This window comes from Geotrypetes seraphini, chromosome 9, assembly GCF_902459505.1.
Source record: "Geotrypetes seraphini chromosome 9, aGeoSer1.1, whole genome shotgun sequence".
NCBI classification, from domain to species: domain Eukaryota; kingdom Metazoa; phylum Chordata; class Amphibia; order Gymnophiona; family Dermophiidae; genus Geotrypetes; species Geotrypetes seraphini.
Window position 1 is genome coordinate 151993054 of NC_047092.1, and position 21619 is coordinate 152014672.

Genomic DNA, 21619 nt, shown 5'->3' on the forward strand with positions numbered 1-21619 from the left:
GGGAGGGGAGGGGACGCATTGGGACACCGAAGATAGAACAGGACCCCCGTTCGTAAGAACGAGTCTGACGTAAGTTGGATGTTTGTAAAATGGAGACTAGCTGTACTTGATTGTAAACCGCTTAGATAACCTTGATAGAGGTGGCATATAAATACCTAATAAAAAAAATATAAAATTGACTGGAAATGACAACTATCTGGTTGGTTGCAAAGAAGTTTCTCCCCTTGGTGGAAGGAAAGACCATCTGTGTAATGTCAGTTTAATTATGGCAGCAGAGCAGAGCTGGAATGGGCAGGAGTAACTGGAGATTGCTCCTAACCCAATTACATCCATAAATGACCAGGGATTGTAAGATAGGCTCACAGGGTATATGGAAGAAGGGAGAAGGGAGACAAGTGAGATAAACCATTAATTTTTGGCTTCCACAGAAAGCACTTTCATTTTGGCTGAAACTGAAATTAAGCAGAAAAAGGATTTTGGGCCAGTTTTGGTGCCCTAACTGAAATTATCCCAGGACAAGCAGGCAGCATATTCTTAACACATGGGTGACGTCACCGACGGAGCCCTCGGTACGGACCTTTTTAACTAGAAGTTTCTAGTTGGCCGCACCGCGCGTGCGCGAGTGCCTTCCCGCCCGACGGAGGAGTGCGTGGTCCCCAGTTTCTTCGTTTCCGCGGAGCGAAGAAGACGCGTGTGTTTTTTCAACGGCCGTTGAAACCACTTTTTTGCCTTCCCGCTCGCGCTTTTTTCCTTATTTTTTCTTTCTTTACCTTCGGGTTTATTTTTCTTTGATTTGCAAAAAAAAAAAAAAACTTTGCTTTTTCCCTTTTTTCTTTCGTTTTTGCCCCGGCGGGGCCTGTTGCCAGTATACAGGCCTCGGGCTTCGATTTTGCGGAGGCTATCTTCCCCTTCATGCCCCCGCAGGTCGGTTTTAAGAAGTGCCAGCGGTGTGCACGCCCGATCTCCATAACTGACCCACACAATTGGTGTTTGCAGTGTCTGGGTACGGAGCATCGGGCGGACTCCTGCACCCGCTGTGCTACTCTTCAAAAAAGAACCCTTAAAAACCGAAGAATTCAACAAACTCTCCTCTTCGGCACCGAGTCGGCGATGGACTCCTCACCTTCAACGGCGGTACCTCAAAAATCGGCACCGTCGACCTCGACACCGACCGACCCCGCATCGGCGTCGCTGGCGCCAGGTAAGCTGGCTAAGAAGCCTTCCTCTTCCCTCGAGCGCCCTCCAGCTACGGTGGCGACACCGTCCCTACCGGCATCGCACCGGTCCCGCAAACGCTCCGCCCCGATCTCGGTGAGTGCCTCGTCATCGGCCTCCTCATCGCCGGGGCGTAGAGCGGCATCTAAGGAACCGAAGAAAAAGAAAGCGGTTCCGATGCCACCCCTAGATGACCGTATCTCGGCCATCTTAAAGGCTCAACTCCAAGAACAGTTGAAGAAACAACTTGAGCAACTGTTGCCCACTATCCTGGCACCGCTCCTTCCGGTACCAGACCGGCCCGAGCCCCGCACCGAGCCCCCGGTGTCCACCCCTTCGGTACCGGTGAACACATCCATGCCGATCCTTTCGGCCCAACAACTTCAGGGCGATCCGGTGGTTCATTCTCAGGCCACATTGGATCCTCCTCGGCACCAGGCGGTACGGCATTCTTCTCGGGACCGAGATAGACGCCGGTCGTCCTCCCCTGGTACCGTTTCGGTGCGCTCTGGAAAGTCTTTGTCCAAAACTCGCCATACCGCGCCCTCCACCCCGGTGTCTCGACATGCACCAGAAGTCAGGGACCCTGACTTATGGGAGGAAACTCCTCTCGATACCGAGGAGGATCCCTCCTCATCTGATGAGGAACCATCGGCACCCGATGCCACCTCTAAACCAGAGCAGTCCTCATTTTCTAAATTTTTGAGAGAAATGTCTGCTGCCCTGTCCCTTCCTCTGGAATCTGACTCAAAAAAGTCTCAAGCCTTTCTAGAGGCTCTAGACTTTGAGCAACCTCCTAAGGAGTTCCTCAAGCTTCCGTACATGACATCCTACGGGAAACGTTCTACAAAAACTTGGAAAATCCCCTCACGGTACCGGGAGCCCCCCGTAAACTGGACAACCTTTACCGTGTCATTCCCATTCCGGGATTCGACAAATCTCAATTGCCCCATGAGTCCCTTCTGGTCGAATCCACCTTAAAGAAGACTCAGGGCTCCAGTGTCTATGCCTCTACCCCTCCTGGCAGAGAAGGTAAGACCATGGACAAGTTTGGCAAGAGGCTTTACCAAAATGCCATGCTTGCTAACAGGGCAAACAACTATTCCTTCCATTTTTCCTTCTATCTGAAACATTTGGTCCAACAACTGTCTGCCCTCCAGAAGTACCTTCCTGAGCGCAAGGTCCCGCTTTTCCAACAGCACATCTCTGGCCTTCTCCAAATGCGCAAGTATATGGTCCGCTCGATATACGACTCCTTCGAGCTCACCTCTCGGGCCTCTGCCATGGCCGTAGCCATGCGTCGCTTGGCCTGGCTCAGAGTCTCCGACCTGGACATCAACCACCAGTATCGTCTGGCCAACGCCCCCTGTCTCGGGGATGAACTTTTTGGAGAGTCCCTGGATTCCACCACCCAGAAACTCTCTGCCCATGAGACCAGGTGGGACACCCTGATCAAGCCGAAAAAGAAGGCTCCGCCTGCCCGACCCTATCGGCCTCAAACATCTTATCAACGGAGGTTCTCAGCCAGACCACTCAACCCGCCTCCCCAGCAATCTCGGCGACCCCGTCAACAGCAACATCATGCTCAGGCTCGATCTCAGGCCAATCAACCTTCTAAGCCCCCTCAGCCTGCTAAACAATCTCAGCCCTTTTGACTCTTCTCTCCAGGGCATAGCCAGTCATCCACCCTTGCTACCTCTTCCACAGCCCATCGGAGGTCGTCTCACCATTTTCTCCAGCCGTTGGGAAGTCATCACGTCGGACCAGTGGGTCCTCAACATCATCCGCCACGGCTATTCTCTCAACTTCCAGACTCTGCCTCCGGACAACCTTCCCGTAGAGTCTGCTTCACACTCATCTCAAACCCCCCTCCTCCTGAGGGAGGTTCAATCCCTCCTCCTTCTCAATGCCATCGAAGAAGTACCTCCAGATCAAAGGGGTCAGGGATTCTACTCCCGCTACTTCCTGGTTCCCAAAAAGACGGGAGACCTCCGTCCCATTCTCGATCTAAGGGACCTCAACAAGTGTCTGGTCAAGGAGAAGTTCAGAATGCTCTCCCTCGCCACGCTTTACCCTCTTCTTTCTCAACACGACTGGCTATGTTCCCTGGACCTCAAAGAGGCCTACACTCACATCTCCATCAATCAGAATTCTCGCCGCTACCTACGGTTCCAGGTACTGCACCACCACTATCAGTACAAGGTGCTACCGTTCGGCCTAGCTTCCTCACCCAGGGTCTTCACCAAGTGCCTTATAGTGGTAGCGGCCTTCCTCAGGTCTCACAACCTCCAGGTGTTCCCCTACTTGGACGATTGGTTGGTGAAAGCACCTTCGTCTCAACTCGTGCTACAAGCCACCCATCACACCATCTCTCTCCTCCACCTCCTGGGGTTCGAGATCAACTACCCCAAGTCGCACCTGCTCCCCACCCAGCGACTTCAATTCATTGGAGCAGTTCTGGACACCACGCTAATGAGGGCCTTTCTCCCCTCCGATCGCCAGCGGACCCTGCTCCATCTCTGCCGTCAGGTACTCATGCACCCCTCCATTCCTGCCCGACAGATGATGGTCCTACTGGGTCACATGGCCTCGACGGTGCATGTCCTTCCTCTGGCACGTCTCCACCTTCGTACGCCTCAGTGGACTCTCGCCAACCAATGGTCACAGACTACGGACCTTCTTTCTCGTCCCATCTCTGTGACATCATCTCTTCAGCAATCTCTCCAATGGTGGTTGAACTCCTCAAATCTTTCCAGGGGTCTACTCTTTCATCTGCCCCCCCACTCTATGATCATCACCACAGATGCGTCCCCCTACGCGTGGGGAGCTCACCTAGGAGATCTACGCACCCAGGGACTTTGGACCCCACAGGAGCGTCGTCATCACATCAATTTCCTGGAACTCAGGGCCATGTTCTATGCCCTCAAGGCTTTCCAACATCTTCTCTGCCCTCAAGTCCTCCTCCTGTGCACAGACAATCAAGTCGCCATGTACTACATAAACAAACAAGGCGGCACCGGATCACGCCCCCTTTGTTTGGAGGCTCTGCGCATCTGGACCTGGGCCACGGACCGCAATCTCTTTCTCAGGGCGGTCTATATCCAGGGCGAACAGAACTCTCTGGCCGACAATCTCAGTCGCATCCTTCAACCTCACGAGTGGACGTTGGACCCTCCGACTCTGCTCTCCATCTTTGCTCGATGGGGCACTCCGCAGGTGGACCTCTTTGCAGCACCTCACAATCATCAGCTGCCCCAATTCTGCTCCAGACTCTTCTCTCCTCACCGTCTGGCCCCGGATGCATTCCTGCTCGATTGGAGGGATCGGTTCCTGTATGCCTTCCCTCCACTTCCTCTGATGTTGCGGACCTTGTCCAAACTCCGCAAAGACCACGCCACCATGATTCTTATCGCACCTCGGTGGCCTCGCCAACACTGGTTCTCACTCCTGCTCCAGCTCAGCTCCAGGGAACCCATTCTACTTCCTGTGTTTCCTACTCTACTTACGCAACAGCATCAGTCTCTACTACATCCCAATCTGTCTTCGCTCCACCTGACAGCTTGGTTTCTCTCGGGCTGACCTCTCCGGAGAATCTATCTCAACCGGTCCGCCTCATTTTGGACGCTTCCAGGAAACCGGCCACTCTCCAATGTTACCATCAGAAGTGGACCAGATTTTCCTCCTGGTGTCTCCGGCATCATCAGGAACCCACCTCCTTAGCGGTGGAAACTGTCTTGGAATATTTGCTCTCACTGTCCAATGCTGGCCTCAAAACTACCTCCATCAGAATCCACCTCAGTGCCATTACTGCGTTTCATGAGCCTATTCTCGGTAAACCCCTCACGGCTCATCCTCTGGTTTCCAGATTCATGAGAGGACTCTTCAATATCAAACCACCTCTCAAGCCTCCTCCTGTCGTCTGGGACCTGAATGTGGTTCTCTCAGCTCTCATGAAACCTCCGTTTGAGCCTCTTGCCACGACTTCACTCAGACTTCTTACCTGGAAGGTGCTTTTCCTAATTGCCATCACCTCTGCCAGGAGGGTTAGCGAACTGCATGCACTGGTTGCCGACCCACCTTTCACTGTTTTTCACCATGACAAGGTTGTTCTACGTACCCACCCTAAATTCCTTCCCAAGGTGGTCTCAGCTTTTCACCTCAACCAGTCCATTGTGCTGCCCGTCTTCTTCCCTAAGCCTCACTCGCATCCTGGGGAACAGGCGTTGCACACGCTGGATTGTAAGCGTGCCCTTGCTTACTATCTTGATCGTACCAGAGCTCACCGAACAGCCCCTCAGCTCTTTTTGTCTTTCGACCCCAAACCGTTTGGGTCGTCCTGTCTCCAAACGGACACTTTCAAATTGGCTTGCTGCCTGTATTGCTTTCTGCTACGCTCGGGCCGGTCTCTCACTGGAAGGAACTGTCACGGCCCACAGAGTCCGAGCTATGGCTGCTTCTGTAGCTTTCCTCCGCTCCACGCCCATCGAGGAAATCTGCAAGGCGGCCACTTGGTCCTCAGTTCACACGTTCACTACTCACTACTGTCTGGATGCGTTCTCCAGACGGGATGGACTCTTCGGCCAATCTGTGTTACAAAATTTATTTTCCTAATGGCCAACCATCCCACCTCCCTCTTTGTTAGCTTGGAGGTCACCCATGTGTTAAGAATATGCTGCCTGCTTGTCCTGGGATAAAGCACAGTTACTTACCGTAACAGGTGTTATCCAGGGACAGCAGGCAGATATTCTTACGTCCCACCCACCTCCCCGGGTTGGCTTCTTAGCTGGCTTATACTAACTGGGGACCACGCACTCCTCCGTCGGGCGGGAAGGCACTCGCGCACGCGCGGTGCGGCCAACTAGAAACTTCTAGTTAAAAAGGTCCGTACCGAGGGCTCCGTCGGTGACGTCACCCATGTGTTAAGAATATCTGCCTGCTGTCCCTGGATAACACCTGTTACGGTAAGTAACTGTGCTTTTTGGTCATCCTCTAAGAGGAATATCCAGAATCTAATAATAACCCCAGAGCTACTGGGATTTTCAGTTGGGTTCAAGTTTATTCCATTTGATATATTGCCTAAATAAATCCTAAGTGGTTTACACAAAAACTTTTCTACAAAGGTATAATTTTAAAAAAAGGGGGAGGCGAACACTGACTAAACCACTAAACAATGACACTGGACACAAGGAAAATGGTAAAAGAGAAGGGAACAAACCAGGAGGTTAGGAAAAATGAGGAAAGGAAAAAAGAGAGAGGCAAAAAATCTAGTGAGAACATTTTAAGGCTGGAAAAGTGCTAACATCTTGGAATAGAAAAGTTTTGTGCCCTGATTTAAACTTAGATGTACTGTGTTCTTGTCTCAAGTTAATAGGGAATTCCAGAGGGATGGTGCTACGGGTTGTCATATACTATTTGGCGCTTGGACGGAATTGTAAGAGACTTGAGTCGATCGAATCATCCTCGAGGTAGTATAAGGCGCAAAAAATCTTCAATAAATGCCTGCGAATGATCGTATTGGACCTTAAATGTGAGGAATAATGTTTTAAATGTAATCCTGTGTGCTGCTGCCAATCATTGCATATCTTTCAAGAGAGGTGCGACGTGATCATATATTTGATTAGGATGCAATGTGTGTTTGTTTTAGGAAAGGAGATAATTGCTTAAATATAATTTTTTTCAGTAAGCTTAGCCAGAAATGAAATATTGGCAGTTGGATGGTAATTCGAACAGTTGTCGGTGCATAGAGAGGTGTTTTTAAGGATTGGTCTTATAGTGACTGTCTTCCAGATATTAGGAAGAGAACTGGTGGAGAGGCTATTGCTGATCAAGCTGTGAATGAAAGGGCCGAAAATGGCAAAATTGCGATTTAGAATTGATGGTGGCAGAGGGTCAGAAGGATTACTAGTCATATTCAAGGATTGGAGAATTTGTTGGCATTCTAGTAGGGATGTTATAGTAAATTTTGAGAATGTGCTCAGAGAAACATGTGTTCTTACTGGTGAGCTAGGTGGAGTAGTTGTCAGGGATAGAACCAGAGACTTATGTACTTGATTAATTTTGTTTTAGAAGAAATCCGCTAGAACCTGCGCTTGGGGAATAGATGCATTAGCCAATTTTTTATTACCTTGGTCTGTAAGAGATTTCACTATTGCATAAAGTTACAAGGAGTTTTTTGCTGCAGTAATCCTTTTTACGTAATTTTTTTCCTTGTACCATATTTTTATAGGTCAAAGCCTTATTCTTAAAAAGGTTAAGTAGCGTAGAAGTATGATGATGTCTACAGTGACTTTTGAGGGAGTAGTGTAAGATATGGGGGAATCCAAAGGGAATTTTTTTTTGGCAGTCGACCAAGTTTGATGTTGCAGGGGTGCAACAATTTCCTTGAGCTTGCACATTGCTTCCATCCATTGTTCTGACTGATCCTCTACTGAGAGGGAAGAAAATACGTTTAGCTTGAGGGCGATGTTATGTAGAATTTTAGTAGGAGTGATCTTACTTAAGTCTCTATAAAAGTAATCTCTAGATGGGATTTTGACTAGATTGGAGCATAAGTACCGTATTTTTTGCACTATAAGACGCACCTGACCATAAGATGCACCTAGGTTTAGAGGAGGAAAACCAAGAAAAAAAACATTCTGAACCAAATTGTGTACTAATATATTTAATAAAATATACCAGGCTCTGCTCTGCACCCTGCTCCCCCTCCTTGCCCTGCTAGGCTCTGCCACCCAGCCCCGTTCCCTCCTTGCCCTGCAAGGCTCTGAACCCAGCCCCCTTCCCTACCAGGCTCTGCACTCTGTTCTCCCTCCTTGCCCTGCCAGGCTCTGCACCCTATTCCCCCGCCCTGCCAGGCTCTGCACCCTGTTCCCCCACCCTGCCATGTACCCTGTCCCCCCTCTGGTGGTCTAGTGGTAGGCTGGGATAGGAGGGATCCATTCCAGCTGACTTAATTTTTTTACCTTCCCCCGGTACCTTTTTAAATTCTGGTAGTCCAGTGATGTATCGGCAGGAGTGAGCTTTCTGTGCTCCAGCCCCTCCCTCGCTGAACGGCTGCCGCCTCATATCTTGTGGCCAGCAGTGCACAAAGCAGGAGCGAGCTTTTTGCGCTCCAGCCTGGCCCCGCGCCGCTTCCTGAATGGCTTCCGTCTATCTAGAGGAAGGCTATTAAAATGGTTGGTAGTCTTCATCAGGCATATGGGGACTGACTTAAAGATCTCAACATGTATACTTTGGTGGAAAGACAGGAGAGGAGAGATATGATAAAGATGTTTAAATACCTACATGGCATAAACGCACATGAGGCAAGTCTTTCAGTTTGAAAGGTAACTCTGGAATAAGGGGGAGTAAGATGAAGGAAGTAATCTCCAAAAATACTTCTTCATGGATAGAGTGGAGAATGCTTGCAATGGCCTGCCGGTGGAGGTGCTGGAGACAAAAGTGTATCTGAATTCAAGAAAGTTTGGGACAAGCACATTGCATCTCTAAGGGAGAGGAGGAGAAAGTAGATGGCATGATTAGGCAGAAGTTTTCGTTTTTCTATGTTTCTGTGAACCAGGTAGTGGTCATACTATTCATTTGTAGAGTCCTGCTTTACTAGCCAAGAAATATCTAAGAAAAAGAACAATTTTTAAATTAAATCATTAAATTATAGTGTGTGTATCTTTGGGCAGACTGGATAGACCATTCGGCTCTTTATCTGCTGTCATTTACTATGTTACTAGGTGGCATACATTCTGCCAAGGGAAAGTGGTTCAGAGGAGCTGGAGAGTCTTGAGTGGTGGCTTGTGAAGTCATGTCAGAAGATAATCTGCAAGGCAACATTATGGTGATTGCTGTGTTCCTTTATGGAGCATTGCAAAATTAATGTTCTCACTAAAGGTGACAGCCTTTGTCAGAGTGGTCATTCAAAAGGCTTCCCTCCATCTTTAAGGATATTGTTTTTTTGTAACCTGTTTGTATGGACTGGGTTAGCACTCCGGTAAAGAAAATAGAATTTATTCTTACCTGTTGGATTTATTTTTCCAGGGTAAGACTAAGGTGTTTGGAATCGCTTTTGGGCTTGTCTGCTATCTCACTCTATCTAGTGTATTCAAAGTTGTGAATTTATGTTGTAAGCTGCAGTGGTTTTGATGAGGTTAAAATGTTGTGTGTGATGAGGTAGATTTAATTTTGCTTTGGCAGGGGCATACTAGAGAATTCAGGGTGCACCAGCCTTTATACCAGTGATGTCACTGGAATAATTCAGTATCTGTCTCCATCTGCTGGTAGGGAGATTCAGCCTGTCTGTCTGGACCGGTTTAGCAGGACTTGAGGAAAGGAAATTAACAGATAAGAATATTTATCCCAAGACAAGCAGACAGCATATTCTTGACATGGGGGTGATGGCATCCACGGAGCCCTGATGCGGACAGCTTTTCAAGCAAACTTGATTGAAGATCTCAAGTTTGCTAGCACTGTACCGCGCATGTGCGTGCCTTCCCGCTCAGCTAGAGAGCGCGTCTCCTCAACGTGGTCTTCAGTTCTTAGTTTTCCGCGGAGCCAGAAAGCCCTGTCTCTCTTCTCTGCGATCCTAAGTACTTTTCTTGAACCGCAGCTTCGTTGTTTTGTTTTTCCTAGCAGAAGTTGCTGTAAGCTGCATTTCTTTCTACCCCCAATAAAAAAAAAAAAATTATCTTTTTTGTTTTTCCTCTGTCGACTCGCAACCGGGGACTCCCGGTTTCTCGGTGGCTGCTCAGCCTCGTGTGGCCGGGGCTTGTTCTCTCTGCCCTATGTCTCGGCCTCTCACCGGGCTCAAGAAGTGCACACAGTGCGGTCGGGTTATTTCCATCACAGACCCGCACCGTTGGTGTATCCTTTGCCTGGGGGTTGATCACCCTATGGACTCTTGCCCTCATTGTGCCACCCTTCAACCTCGGGCTCTCCGTCGGCGTCGGGCCAAAATTCTGGACCTCTTTGCCATGGAAGCGGGTCCCACTTCGACCCCGGCCTCGGTCTCGACGTCGGCCTCAAAGACCTCAGTCCCAAGCAAGTCCCCCTCGGCCTCGAAGCACTTGGGGACTCTGGCTTCGAAGACCTCGACTTCGGGTAAGTCTCTTCTTCCTCTTTCAGGTTCAGCTCAGCTACCGAAGAAGCCATCCTCTGAGTCTCTGGCCTCCCTGGCAGTGAGTGTAGTCCTACCGGCCTCGACGAGACCTCCTAAGCATGCCTCCACTTTACGGTAATACCCTACCTCGAGGTCGCCCTCGTTGGAGTGCATGGGGGCGTCCGTCTGTCCGAACCCCCTGGTCTCGATGCCGATGTTCGAGGATATGCTTAAGGCTATTCTAACCAAGCAGATCTCCTCGGCTTTGGCCCAGCTTGCCCCGGCCTCGACATCGCCCGTTGTGGACCAGCCTAAGCGTCGTGCCGAGGGCCCTCGAGGCAAGCAGCGTCGGTCTTGACGCCTCTCCTTGAGTGATTCCTCACCTGTTCCCTCAAGGCGTACTTCTCCCGCCGCCCGTCCTCGCGCGAAGCACTGGTCGAGGCGTCTTTCTCCTTCGAGGCAGAGGGTTGCGAAGCGGCCCCGGTATTCTCTCCCAAAGCGGGACAGATCACCGGGCCCTCGCACTATGGAGTCCGTTCAACCGTCGGTCGGACCCTACTCTCCTCTGCTCTCCCGTTTCGTCTCGGTGTCTAGACCGTGGGGCCCCGAGATCGAGGACTCTCGCCTCCCTTCCAGGTCGGCGGTTTTCTTCTTCCTGGGGCTTGCCGGGACAGGCGCCTTGGACCTCCGTTCCTCAGACCCCCGGCTCCTCCCCTACCCAGGTTGCTAAACGCAAGCTGTCGTCGACCCTCCGCCTCGTTCCTTCAGTGGGGTCTCCTCGGTGTCCGTGCTTGTGGACACTGATGTGCCGGCGCAATATTCGCGGGAGGCTTCCCCCTCGTTTTTGGCTGCCCCGAAGTCTCGCTCTGCTTCCCCCCTGGAGGCCCCTTCTGCGGGCAGGCCATCCTCCTTCACCAGGTTTGTGGTGGACATGGGCAAGGCGCTGCAATTGGATCTCCAATCTGATTCCAGTTACACCGGGGAATATTTGGAGGAGATGGAACTCCCTTATCCACCGATGGAATCCCTTCGTCTCCCTTTGAATTCGGTTTTACAGCAGACTTTCTTCCGGAATTTGGAGACTCCTTATGCTATCCTGGCCATTCCATCCAAAATGGGATCCCGGTACCGTCTGTCCCCTGCAAGGGGTTTGAAAAAGCTCAACTCTCCCACCAGTCTCTGGTGGTGGAATCTACCCTGAAGAAGTCCAACCCTTCCCTGTCTACGTGTCTGTCCTGCCGGGCCGCGAGGGCCGGCCTATGGATAAGTTTGGCAGGCGCCTATATCAGAATTCGATGATGGCGAACAGGGTCCTGAACTACAATTTTACATTCACCTCCTATTTTAAGAAGTGCATTAAGACTCTGCCCTCTTTCAAGGATGAGTTGCCGGTCCATCGCCAGGTGGAGTTTCGCCGGCTCCTGAATATGTTGTCGCAAATTAGGCTTTATATGTTTCAGGTGACATATGATGCCTTTGAACTGTCCTCCAGGGTCTCCGCCTTCGCGGTAGCCATGTGCCGCCTGGCTTGGCTCTGCATAGTCAATATGGACCCGAATCTGCAGGATCGGCTGGCGAATCTCCCCTGCTTGGGCAACGAACTCTTTGATGACTCTATTGAGGCGGCCACTAAACGCCTCTCCGAGCATGAGCGCTCCTTTGCCTCCTTGGTCCGACCCAAGGCGATGCCCGCTTCTCCCAAATCCTACAAATTGCCTCGACGCTATCCCCAGAAATCAACGTCGGTGTTTTCGAGACCACCTCCTCGGCGTCAGCAGCAGCAGCGGACCTCTCAAAAACCTCAGGCCCCTGCGGCGGCTAAGCATGCGCCATCCTTTTGACTGTCTGGGTTCGAGCGGGCCGGCCCCCTCCGTCCTAGAGCCTTCTCCTCTGCCTATAGGGGGTCGTCTCCGGGCCTTTTATCCCTGCTGGGAAGTGTTGACTACGGACAATTGGGTCCTCTCCGTCATCAGAGAGGGGTATTCCATGCTCTTCCGGACACTGCCTCTAGACCGTGCCCCTAGAGGGTATCCTTCAAGCAGAGCGCAACCTCCCCTCCTTCTCCGGGAGGCTCATGCTCTTCTTCGCCTCCAGGCGGTAGAGGAGGTCCCCTTGGGTCAGCGGGGCTCCGGGTTCTACTCTCGGTATTTTTTGGTCCCCAAAAAGACCGGGGATCTGTACCCTATCCTGGATCTCCGGGAGCTGAACAAATTCTTGGTCAAGGAGAGGTTCCGTATGCTCACACTCCCCACATTGTACCCCCTGCTGGACGAGGGGGACTAGCTTTGCTCCCTGGACCTCAAGGAGGCCTTTACTCACATCACGATCCACCCGGCCTTTCGCAGGTTCCTTCGCATTCAGGTGGGGGACCTTCAACTGCAGTATCGGGTCCTCCAGTTCGGGCTCGCTTCGTCCCCCCATGTCTTTATCAAATGTCTCGTGGTGGTGGTGGCGGCCCTGCGGTCCCAGGGCCTTCAGGTGTTCCCATACCTCGATGATTGACTTATCAAAGCGCCGTCATGGAGGGGGGTTATCTCAGCGCCCCAATGGACTATTATCTTCCTTCAGCGCCTGGGCTTCGAGGTCAACTTTCCCAAGTCCCAGTTGTGCCCCTCTCAATCTCTGCAGTTCATTGGGGCGGTGCTGGACATGGTTCGCCTCCGCTCGTTTCTACCTCAGCCTCGGCAGGCCGCCCTCATCCACCTCTGACGGCAGGTCTCCCTTCAGTCCACGATCTCCGCCAAGCAGATGATGCTCCTGTTGGGTCACATGGCCTCCACCGTTCATGTGACTCCTTTTGCCAGACTTCACCTCCGAATACCTCAGTGGACTCTGGCGTCCCAGTGGAGGCAGGACTTGGGATCCCGCCTCTCAACACATTGCGGTGAATCCCTCCTTGAGGCGTTCACTCTGTTGGTGGCAGGGCTGTGGAGTTGGAGTCGGAAGAAATTTTGGGTACCTGGAGTCGGAGTCAGAAGTACAAAAAACTGAGGAGTTGGAGTCGGAACATTTATCTACCGACTCCATTTTTGAACTTGGCATACCAATCACGAGCGATTCTTTCAGCTATAGCACCCACTATAGAAACAGCACCAATGTTGCGAGCAGCTTCTGCGGCCCTAGAACCTTGATTAAAAGCAAAAAGAAGGTGGTGTCGAAAATGCTCATTGACATTCCATTTTAACGATCTGAAAATTAACCAGTGCTGTGGAGTCGGAGTCGAGGAGTCAGAGTCGGAGGAAATTTCGGGTACTGGAGTTGGAGTCTGAAGTAAAAAAACTGAGGAGTCGGAGTCGGAACATTTATCTACCGACTCCACAGCCCTGGTTGGTGGATGCTCTCTTTAAATCTTTCGAGAGGTTTTCTCTTTCTCACGCCACCGCCACGGAGGGTCCTGATGACGGACTCCTCCGCGTATGCCTGGGGAGCTCACCTCGACGGCCTCCAAACTCAGGGTCTCTGGTCGAGCGCCGATCGTCGCTGCCACATCAATCTGCTGGAGCTTCGGGCCATTTACAATGCCCTGGTCGCTTTTCGGCATTTGCTTCGGGATCAGGTGATCCTGATGCGTACGGACAACCAGGTGGCGATGTATTATGTGAACAAACAGGGGGGTACAGGTTCCCTGTCTCTTTGTCGGGAGGCTCTTCGACTCTGAGAGTGGGCGATACGCCACAACATCTTCCTTCGAGCAGTATACATCCAGGGAGTGCGGACAGGCTGAGTTGTCTTCTCCAGCCGCACGAATGGTCACTTCATGCCTCGATTCTGCGTCTGGTGTTTGTTCGCTGGGGGACGCCGCAAATAGATCTTTTCGCCTCGCCCCTCAATCGCAAGTTGCCTCTCTTCTGTTCCAGGCATTACTCCCCGGACCGTCTCGAGGCGGATGCTTTCCTTCTGGATTGGATGGGCTGGTTCCTCTATGCGTTCCCTCCCTTTCCTTTGATTCTGCGGACCCTCGTGCAGCTCAAGTCGGCTCATGCCGACATGATTCTGATAGCTCCTCGTTGGCCCCGGCAGCCGTAGTTCTCCCTTCTCCTTCTGCTCAGTGTCCGGGAGCCACTGCTTCTGCCTGTGTTTCCTTTGTTGCTGTCTCAGGGTCAGGGTTCGCTGCTGCATCCCAATCTACAGTCTCTGCACTTAATGGCATGGTTCCTGCGCACCTAACTCCCTCCTTCAGGTTTTCTCAGTCGATCTGGGATGTTGTTGAGGCTTCTCGCAAAAGTTCTACTCGACAATGCTACTCCCAGAAGTGGGCTAGGTTTGCTGCGTGGTGTGCTTCGCGTGACTTGGAGCCGCTGTCTGCCGCCTTGCCCTTTGTGCTGTATTATTTGCTCCACTTGTCTCAGTCTGGTCTCAAATCGACTTCTATTCAAGTCCACCTTAGTGCGATTGCTGCCTTTCATCAGACAATTGATGGGAAATCGCTCTCCGTCCATCCAGTGATTTCTCGATTCATGAAGAGCCTTTTTAATGTTCATCCTCCTCTCAAACCTCCCCCGGTGGTTTGGGATCTTAATGTGGTTCTGGCTCAATTGATGAAACCTCCGTTTGAGCCCATGGATAAGGTTCACCTGAAGTTCCTCACTTGGAAGGTGGTATTTCTTGTTGCTCTTACGTCTGCTCGCAGAGTCGGCGAACAGGTTGCGGACCCGCCTTTTACTGTTTTTCATCATGACAAGGTGGTCCTTCGTACTCATCCGAAGTTCTTGCCCAAGGTGGCTTCGGATTTCCACCTCAACCAGTCCATTGTTCTTCTGGTGTTTTTTTTCTGAAGCCCCATTCTCATCCTGGAGAGGTGGCGCTTCACACTCTTGACTGTAAGAGGGCGTTGGCTTTTAACCTCCAACGCACCCAGTCTCATCGGACGGCCCCTCAACTTTTCCTCTCTTTTGAGCCTAATCGGTTGGGCCGTCCTGTTTCCAAGCGCACCTTGTCCAACTGGTTGGCTGCTTGTATTTCTTTTTTGCTACGCTCAGGCTGGTCTCCCGCTGCATGGTCGGGTCATGGGGCACAAGGTCAGAGCGATGGCGGCGTCTGTTGCTTTCCTCAGGTCTACGCCTATTGAGGAGATCTGCAAGGCCGCCACTTGGTACTCGGTTCATACTTTCACCTCTCATTACTGTCTGGATTCCTTTTCTATGTGCGACGGCCGGTACGACCAGTCGGTTTTGTGTAATCTGTTCTCCTAAATTGCCAACTCTCCCACCATCCCATCCTGGTTAGCTTGGAGGTCACCCACATATCGAGAATATGCTGCCTGCTTGTTCTGGGATAAAGCACAGTTACTTACCGTAACAGGTGTTATCCAGGGACAGCAGGCAGATATTCTCGCAACCCTCCCACCTCCCCGGGTTGGCTTCTTTGCTAGCTATCTGAACTGAAGACCACATTGAGGAGACGCCCCTCTAGCTGAGTGGAAAGGCACGCACATGCATGGTGTAGTGCTAGCAAATTTGAGATCTTCAATCAAGTTTGCTTGAAAAGCTGTCCGCGTCGGGGCTCCGTGGATGACGTCACCCACATGTCGAGAATATCTGCCTGCTGTCCCTGGATAACACCTGTTACGGTAAATAAGTGTGCTATATCTCACCTTATCTGCCTTACTAAATTTTGTTGCTGTTGTAGCACTGTCAGTACTTTTGTCTTTTTTTCCCTCAGAGGAGCATGAAACGGATGAAAAAAAAGGTAAATTGTACAAACCTTCAGCACGGTTTGCTGATCAGAAAAGCCAACAAAGCAGCAATGAGAAACCGCCTTCTCTTTTAGTGATAGAAACCAAAAAGCCGGTAAGTGTCCTGTTAAAATACTTAGGTTTAATTATAGTCAAGTATAATCTTAGGGGCTAGTTTATTAAACTATATATATATATTTTTTAATTCTTTATTCATTTTCAATCTTACATCAAGTGTACAGACAATAAAACAATACAATTAAACACATTACTTGATATTCTTTCTAATTTGTCTTACAATACATAAAATTCCCACCCTTCCCACCCATCATTCCTCTATTATTTTCCCAATATGAATAATAAAAAATTATACCTCCCCCCAACATTAAACGGTGTAAATTTCAATAGAAAATGGTGTTTATTCATTACAATAAGAAGTTAATGGCCCTCAAATTTTATTAAATTTCTTATAGTTCCCTTGTTGTATAGCTATTGTTCTTTCTATTTTATATATGTGACATAATGAGTTCCACCAGAAATTATAACTGAGTCTACTGTAATTTTTCCAATTACTTGTAATATGCTGAATGGCAACTCCTGTCATTATTAATAAAAACTTATTGTTATTTGATGATATTTGACTCTTTTTCCTCATTGACATACCAAATAGTACTGTATCATAAGATAATGCCACATGTTTTTCCAATAAACAATTTACTTGATCCCAAATTGAGTTCCAAAAGGCTAAGATAAAGATAAACTATATTAAAAACATCCTTATTTGACAACTTAAACCTCTAGCTGCAGTACCACAAAACTACTGCAAGAGGTCAATGATGCCATTTTGAACCCAACAATCAATGGGCTAGAAGTGACGGGTGACACAGGGATAACTCATGCCTCCTACAAGAAACCAGGGAGATTCCTGGTAAAAGCCTGGGGGTATCTGGCTTGTCAGAAGAGGGAGGGGTTTTTGGGTTGTTGAGAGGCGGACAGATTTGCTCCTTGTTAATTTTGAACATTATTTATTAAAAAATGTATATACCGCATACAACTATGCGGTTTTCATACCACATATATAAAATCTTGTTTCCCTCCAATTGTCACATAACATAGACATGTCTAAACAACATCGTTAATCGTCCCTGTTATAATAGGGATAGAGCACAAATTCAATCAATTCAGAAATACAAGCAAGCTTTAAATCATACATTAATGTCAGAAAAATTCTGAAAGGTGATTATCAACTGAAATATACCTTAGCATAAAAAGGCATTGGAAAATAATTGAGTTTTCAGCATTTTTTCAAAATTCATCCTCCCCCCATACAAAACCGCAGGATACCAGGCAAGGCATTCTATAGTTCTACGCCAGCCACAGATATCATTGATGCTCGATCCTAGCATACATTGTCGACATTCTACCCTCCAAACTTAATTTCATCCCATTTACATCTCTAAGCGCTCTTTTCATTTTATAGATCTGGAAGAATTTGTGTAAGATCTTTGGGGAAGCATGATACAATGTCTGATGTATAATCGCAACAATCTTAAACTGGGGAGTACACATTTTAGGCTTAACTAAATCAAAGCCTCTTGAATTTCTCTGCATGGGGTGTATCTTCATGGGTAAATAGTGACTTTCTAGTATTTGCCCGTTTCCTACATACATGCATATATGCCACTATTTATATATGGAGATGCTCCTTAAAAATTGAGGACCATTCTGTCCTATCTTCTTTCTTAAATAATTTTGTGCAAGACTATATACATTACATTAACAGGCCTGATGTATTGTGGTTTTTTTTTGGTTGTTTTTTTTATTTCCTGTTAAATCTATGAAGACCTGGATTGTGCATTCTGCCTGTCTTTTCCATCCCAGCATGTTCATTGCTACCTGTACTACCCCTCTGCCTTTCTACTACCCTGCTGTCCTCCCAGCTGATAAAATAGCAAAGCTATGTGGGTAGCCCTACACCTGCAGCAGCATCTGTTTCCAAGAACTGAGTCAGGATACTCGGACCCTTTTGGATACCATGCTTTCTCTTACAACACAAGCTTCTCACTTGTAAAAGAAACTTGCATTGGAATCCATTATGAGAATAGACTGCAAGCAGGCAGGTCTAGAGCTCTATTGCTTCAGGACAATATATGAACTGAGAAGGTGGGAGGAGAGAAAATTATATAAGAGTAAAGTGGAGGGTTAAAGTCAATCTGTGGTGCCTGTAGAGTAGTATCTATGCATGTGAGTAATGGGTTGTTAAAAAGTTTTCATTTTGTTTTTCTCTAATTGTTACCTTGCATTTCTTCTTTCATAGCCTTTGAAGAAAGGGGAGAAAGAAAAGAAGAAAAGCAACTTGGAACTGTTCAAGGAAGAATTAAAACAGTAAGTTCAACAGAGAGTTTTTGCACTATACACGTATTTCTATAAACTGTCAGATATACCTGAGATCAAATGGGCTCCTGAAACTCTCTTGAGGTAAGTTCTACATGTCTCTTTTTTTTTTTTTTCCTGCCTTACAAAATACTTGATAGCAAAAGAAATTTATATTTCCATTATGTCTATACTAGATCAGTCCAGAATGAATGGGCTATGTCAATCTACCAGCGGGTGTAGACTAGAGAGCTGCACGGGAACGGGGATGACGGGAATCCTGCGGGACCCGCGGGTTCCCCCTTCGGATCCCGGGGATCCCGTGGGGACGCCCCCTAGGGTCGCGGGAATCCCGTGGGGACGCCTCCGAGGGTCGCGGGGTTCCTGCGGGGCTGGATGTACTCAGTCGCGCGGCTCTTCTTCTCCCTACCTGCTCTGCTTGCAGCACAGAGCCGAATGGAAGTCTTCCCAACGTCAACGCTGACGTCGGGAAGACTTCCGTTCGGCTCTGTGCTACAGGCAGGGCAGGTAAGGAGAAGGAGAGTAGCCTCGCGGTTCGAGTGACTACCAAGAGAGGGGGGCGGTCCGCCCCGGGTGCAGCACAGCCGGCCAGGTCCCCTTACTTTTGTGGCGCTTCCCTGACCGACTGACCGACAACAGCCACGGTCCGACAAACCTCCTTGCCCTAAACCGCGAATCTAAATTACCTTCTTACAGCTGCTGTAAGAAGGTAATTTAGATTCGCGGCTACAGGGCAGGGAGGATTGTCGGACCGGGGCTGTTGTCGGTCGGTCGGTCGGTCGGTCGGGGAAGCGCCACTAAAGTAAGGGGACCTGGCTGGCTGTGCTGCACCCGGGGCTGGAGAGAAGGAGGGGGGAGAAGGACGTGAAAGCACTGGAGAAGACAAAGGGGTGGAGAAGGACGCTGAAAGGCCATGGGGAAGACGGGCCCGGGGGGGGGAAGGACTCTGAAAGTACTTATGTGGAAGACAGAGGAGGGAAGACGCTGAAAGCACATGGGGAAGACAAAGGGGTGGAGAAGGATGCTGAAAGGCCATGGGAAGGGCGGGGGGGGGAAGGACTCTGAAAGCACTTGTGGAAGACAGAGGGGGGAGAAGGATGCTGAAAGCACATGGGGAAGACAAAGGGGTGGAGAAGGACGCTGAAAGGACATGGGGAAGACGGGGGTGGTGGGTGGAGAAGGACGCTGAAAGGCCATGGGGAAGACAGAGAGGGAGAAGGATGCTGTGTATCAGTAGGAGGGGGAGTAAAGGAGTCAAAAGTGGAAGGGGGGGCGGGGAACTGGGAAGAAACTTGGTTGTGGACTAGTCTAGAAAGCAGAGGGGCACGCGCAAAGGTCATGTGTCAGTGTTATAAAGAAGCAATGAGGTTGAGTTTAGGGATAGAAGTTTTCTGCTCATGCCTTTGGCGCAAGCAGTTCCCACCAGAATGTAAAGGATCAGTCTTAATTGTGCAGGCCCTTTTAAATAACCTTGTCATGTGATTCTAGGAAGTGGAGGAGGGGAAGCCATTCAGTGCAGTTGGCTTTCATCTTTTCCAATTGTCAGTTTTGTTATGAGCACCATTACTTGGCTATTCAAAATACTGAACATTCCAGGCTGTATGATACCCTTAAAGGGCAAAGCTCTTAGGACTATTTTTTCACTGTCTTCGACCGCTGGTAGATGGACATAACACATTTGTTTTGGACTGGTCTGGCATGACTAAGGAAAGAAAATTATCAGGTAAGAAACATAATTTTTCCAAAATACATACCTAATTATTTTAGGATAATTCTTCAAAGCTTGGTTTTATCTAAATTGGATTACTGTAATTCTTTGCTGCTAGGGCTTCTACTGTTCCATCTGAAATCTCAGCACATGGTGCAGAAAATCTCTATCCCAATTTTATTTTGCCTGGCATCTCGAAAATGCAGCATATTACTCCTGTTCTCCATGATCTGTATTAATTACCAATTTTTTAGCAACTCTCCAGACCGGTATAGCTATAGATCCTACAGATAGGTATATATCTCATCATGACCAGCAGTTGGAGACTTAAACAAAACTTTGGAACTATACATAATAAGTGACTCCCCCTTATTCCATCAGTCTTCTTTCAGTCTCCAACAGGTGTGAGTGGTTGTACCATCTCCTTGGTACCCATCTCCCTAGGGCTGTTGGAATTTGTTTAAGGGCTTCTTGGTCCCTTTTTGGTGCTGGATTGAGCTTGGTTGGATCAAGTTTCAAGTTTAATTAATTTTAATATACCGACCATCGACGTGCACCTGGCTAGTTTACAATGCTAAAAATGAAAGGTTAAAATAAATTTTGTAGGGGGGGAAATGTGAACATTAAATAGGCAAATTACAAATACGAACATGAGCTTGAGGGTAAAGGGGGAGGGGAAGTTAATAATTATATCATTAAAAACAAATTAATTAAAGGGAAGAAGGGGGGAAGATAAAACACCAGGAATGGGGATCGCTTCTTAAAAGCGGTTCATGTTTATTTTGCTAACTATTGGAAAGGAAATACAGTGGTACCTCGGTTTACGAGTGCACTGGTTTGCGAGTTTGCAAGACGAGCAAAACATTTGCAAAATCGGCACCTCAGAAACTGAGCGTGCCTCAATTTGCGAGTGGTGCCCTCCGCGATCCGGCACCCTCCCCCCCCCATGATCTGGCACCCTCCCCCCCCCGATCTGAAATCCCCCAGACCCACCCGAACAGGCTTTTTACTTGCATCTGGCCACTGGCACCGGCATGTCCTGTGTGTTGGCATTGGTGCTGGTGCCCGAAGATCTGCCTCCTCTTCTTTGCTGGGCCTTGAGCATCTGCGCATGCTCAAGGCCTGCGAGTTCACGCTCTCTCTGAGATTCTTGGAGATCTCCGAGATTCTCGGAGATCTCCGAGAATCTCAGAGAGAGCGTGAACTCGCAAGCCTTGAGCATGCGCAGATGCTCAAGGCCCAGCAAAGAAGAGGAGGCAGATCTTCGGGCACTGGCACCAATGCACAGGACATACCATTGCCGGTGCCGGTGGCCAGATGCAAGTAAGAAGCCTGTTCGGGTGGGTCTGGGGGATTTCGGATCGCGGGGGGGAGGGTGCCAGATCACACGAGGGGGGCCTTCGGGGGGAGCAATGCTGGTTTTCGGGGGGGGGGGGGTGCAGAGCAGCGCTGCTAGCCTTAGGGGGTGGGTGGGAACGTATCAAGCGACTTTCCCTTAGTTCCTATGGGGAAACTCGCTTTGATAATACGAGTATTTTGGTTTATC

The 21619-nt window shown here is 49.3% G+C and overlaps 1 protein-coding gene across 3 annotated transcripts in view; it reads left to right on the forward strand.

Moving 5' to 3' along the window:
* U2SURP (U2 snRNP associated SURP domain containing) overlaps positions 1–21619 on the forward strand; it is a 221630-nt gene that overhangs the window by 56082 nt on the left and 143929 nt on the right. For all 3 annotated transcript variants that reach the window (XM_033957623.1, XM_033957621.1, XM_033957622.1), the window contains exons 5-6: positions 15959–16086; positions 18289–18356. In XM_033957623.1, coding sequence (XP_033813514.1) covers positions 15959–16086; positions 18289–18356 — 196 coding nt within the window. The remainder of the gene's footprint in view (positions 1–15958; positions 16087–18288; positions 18357–21619) is intronic.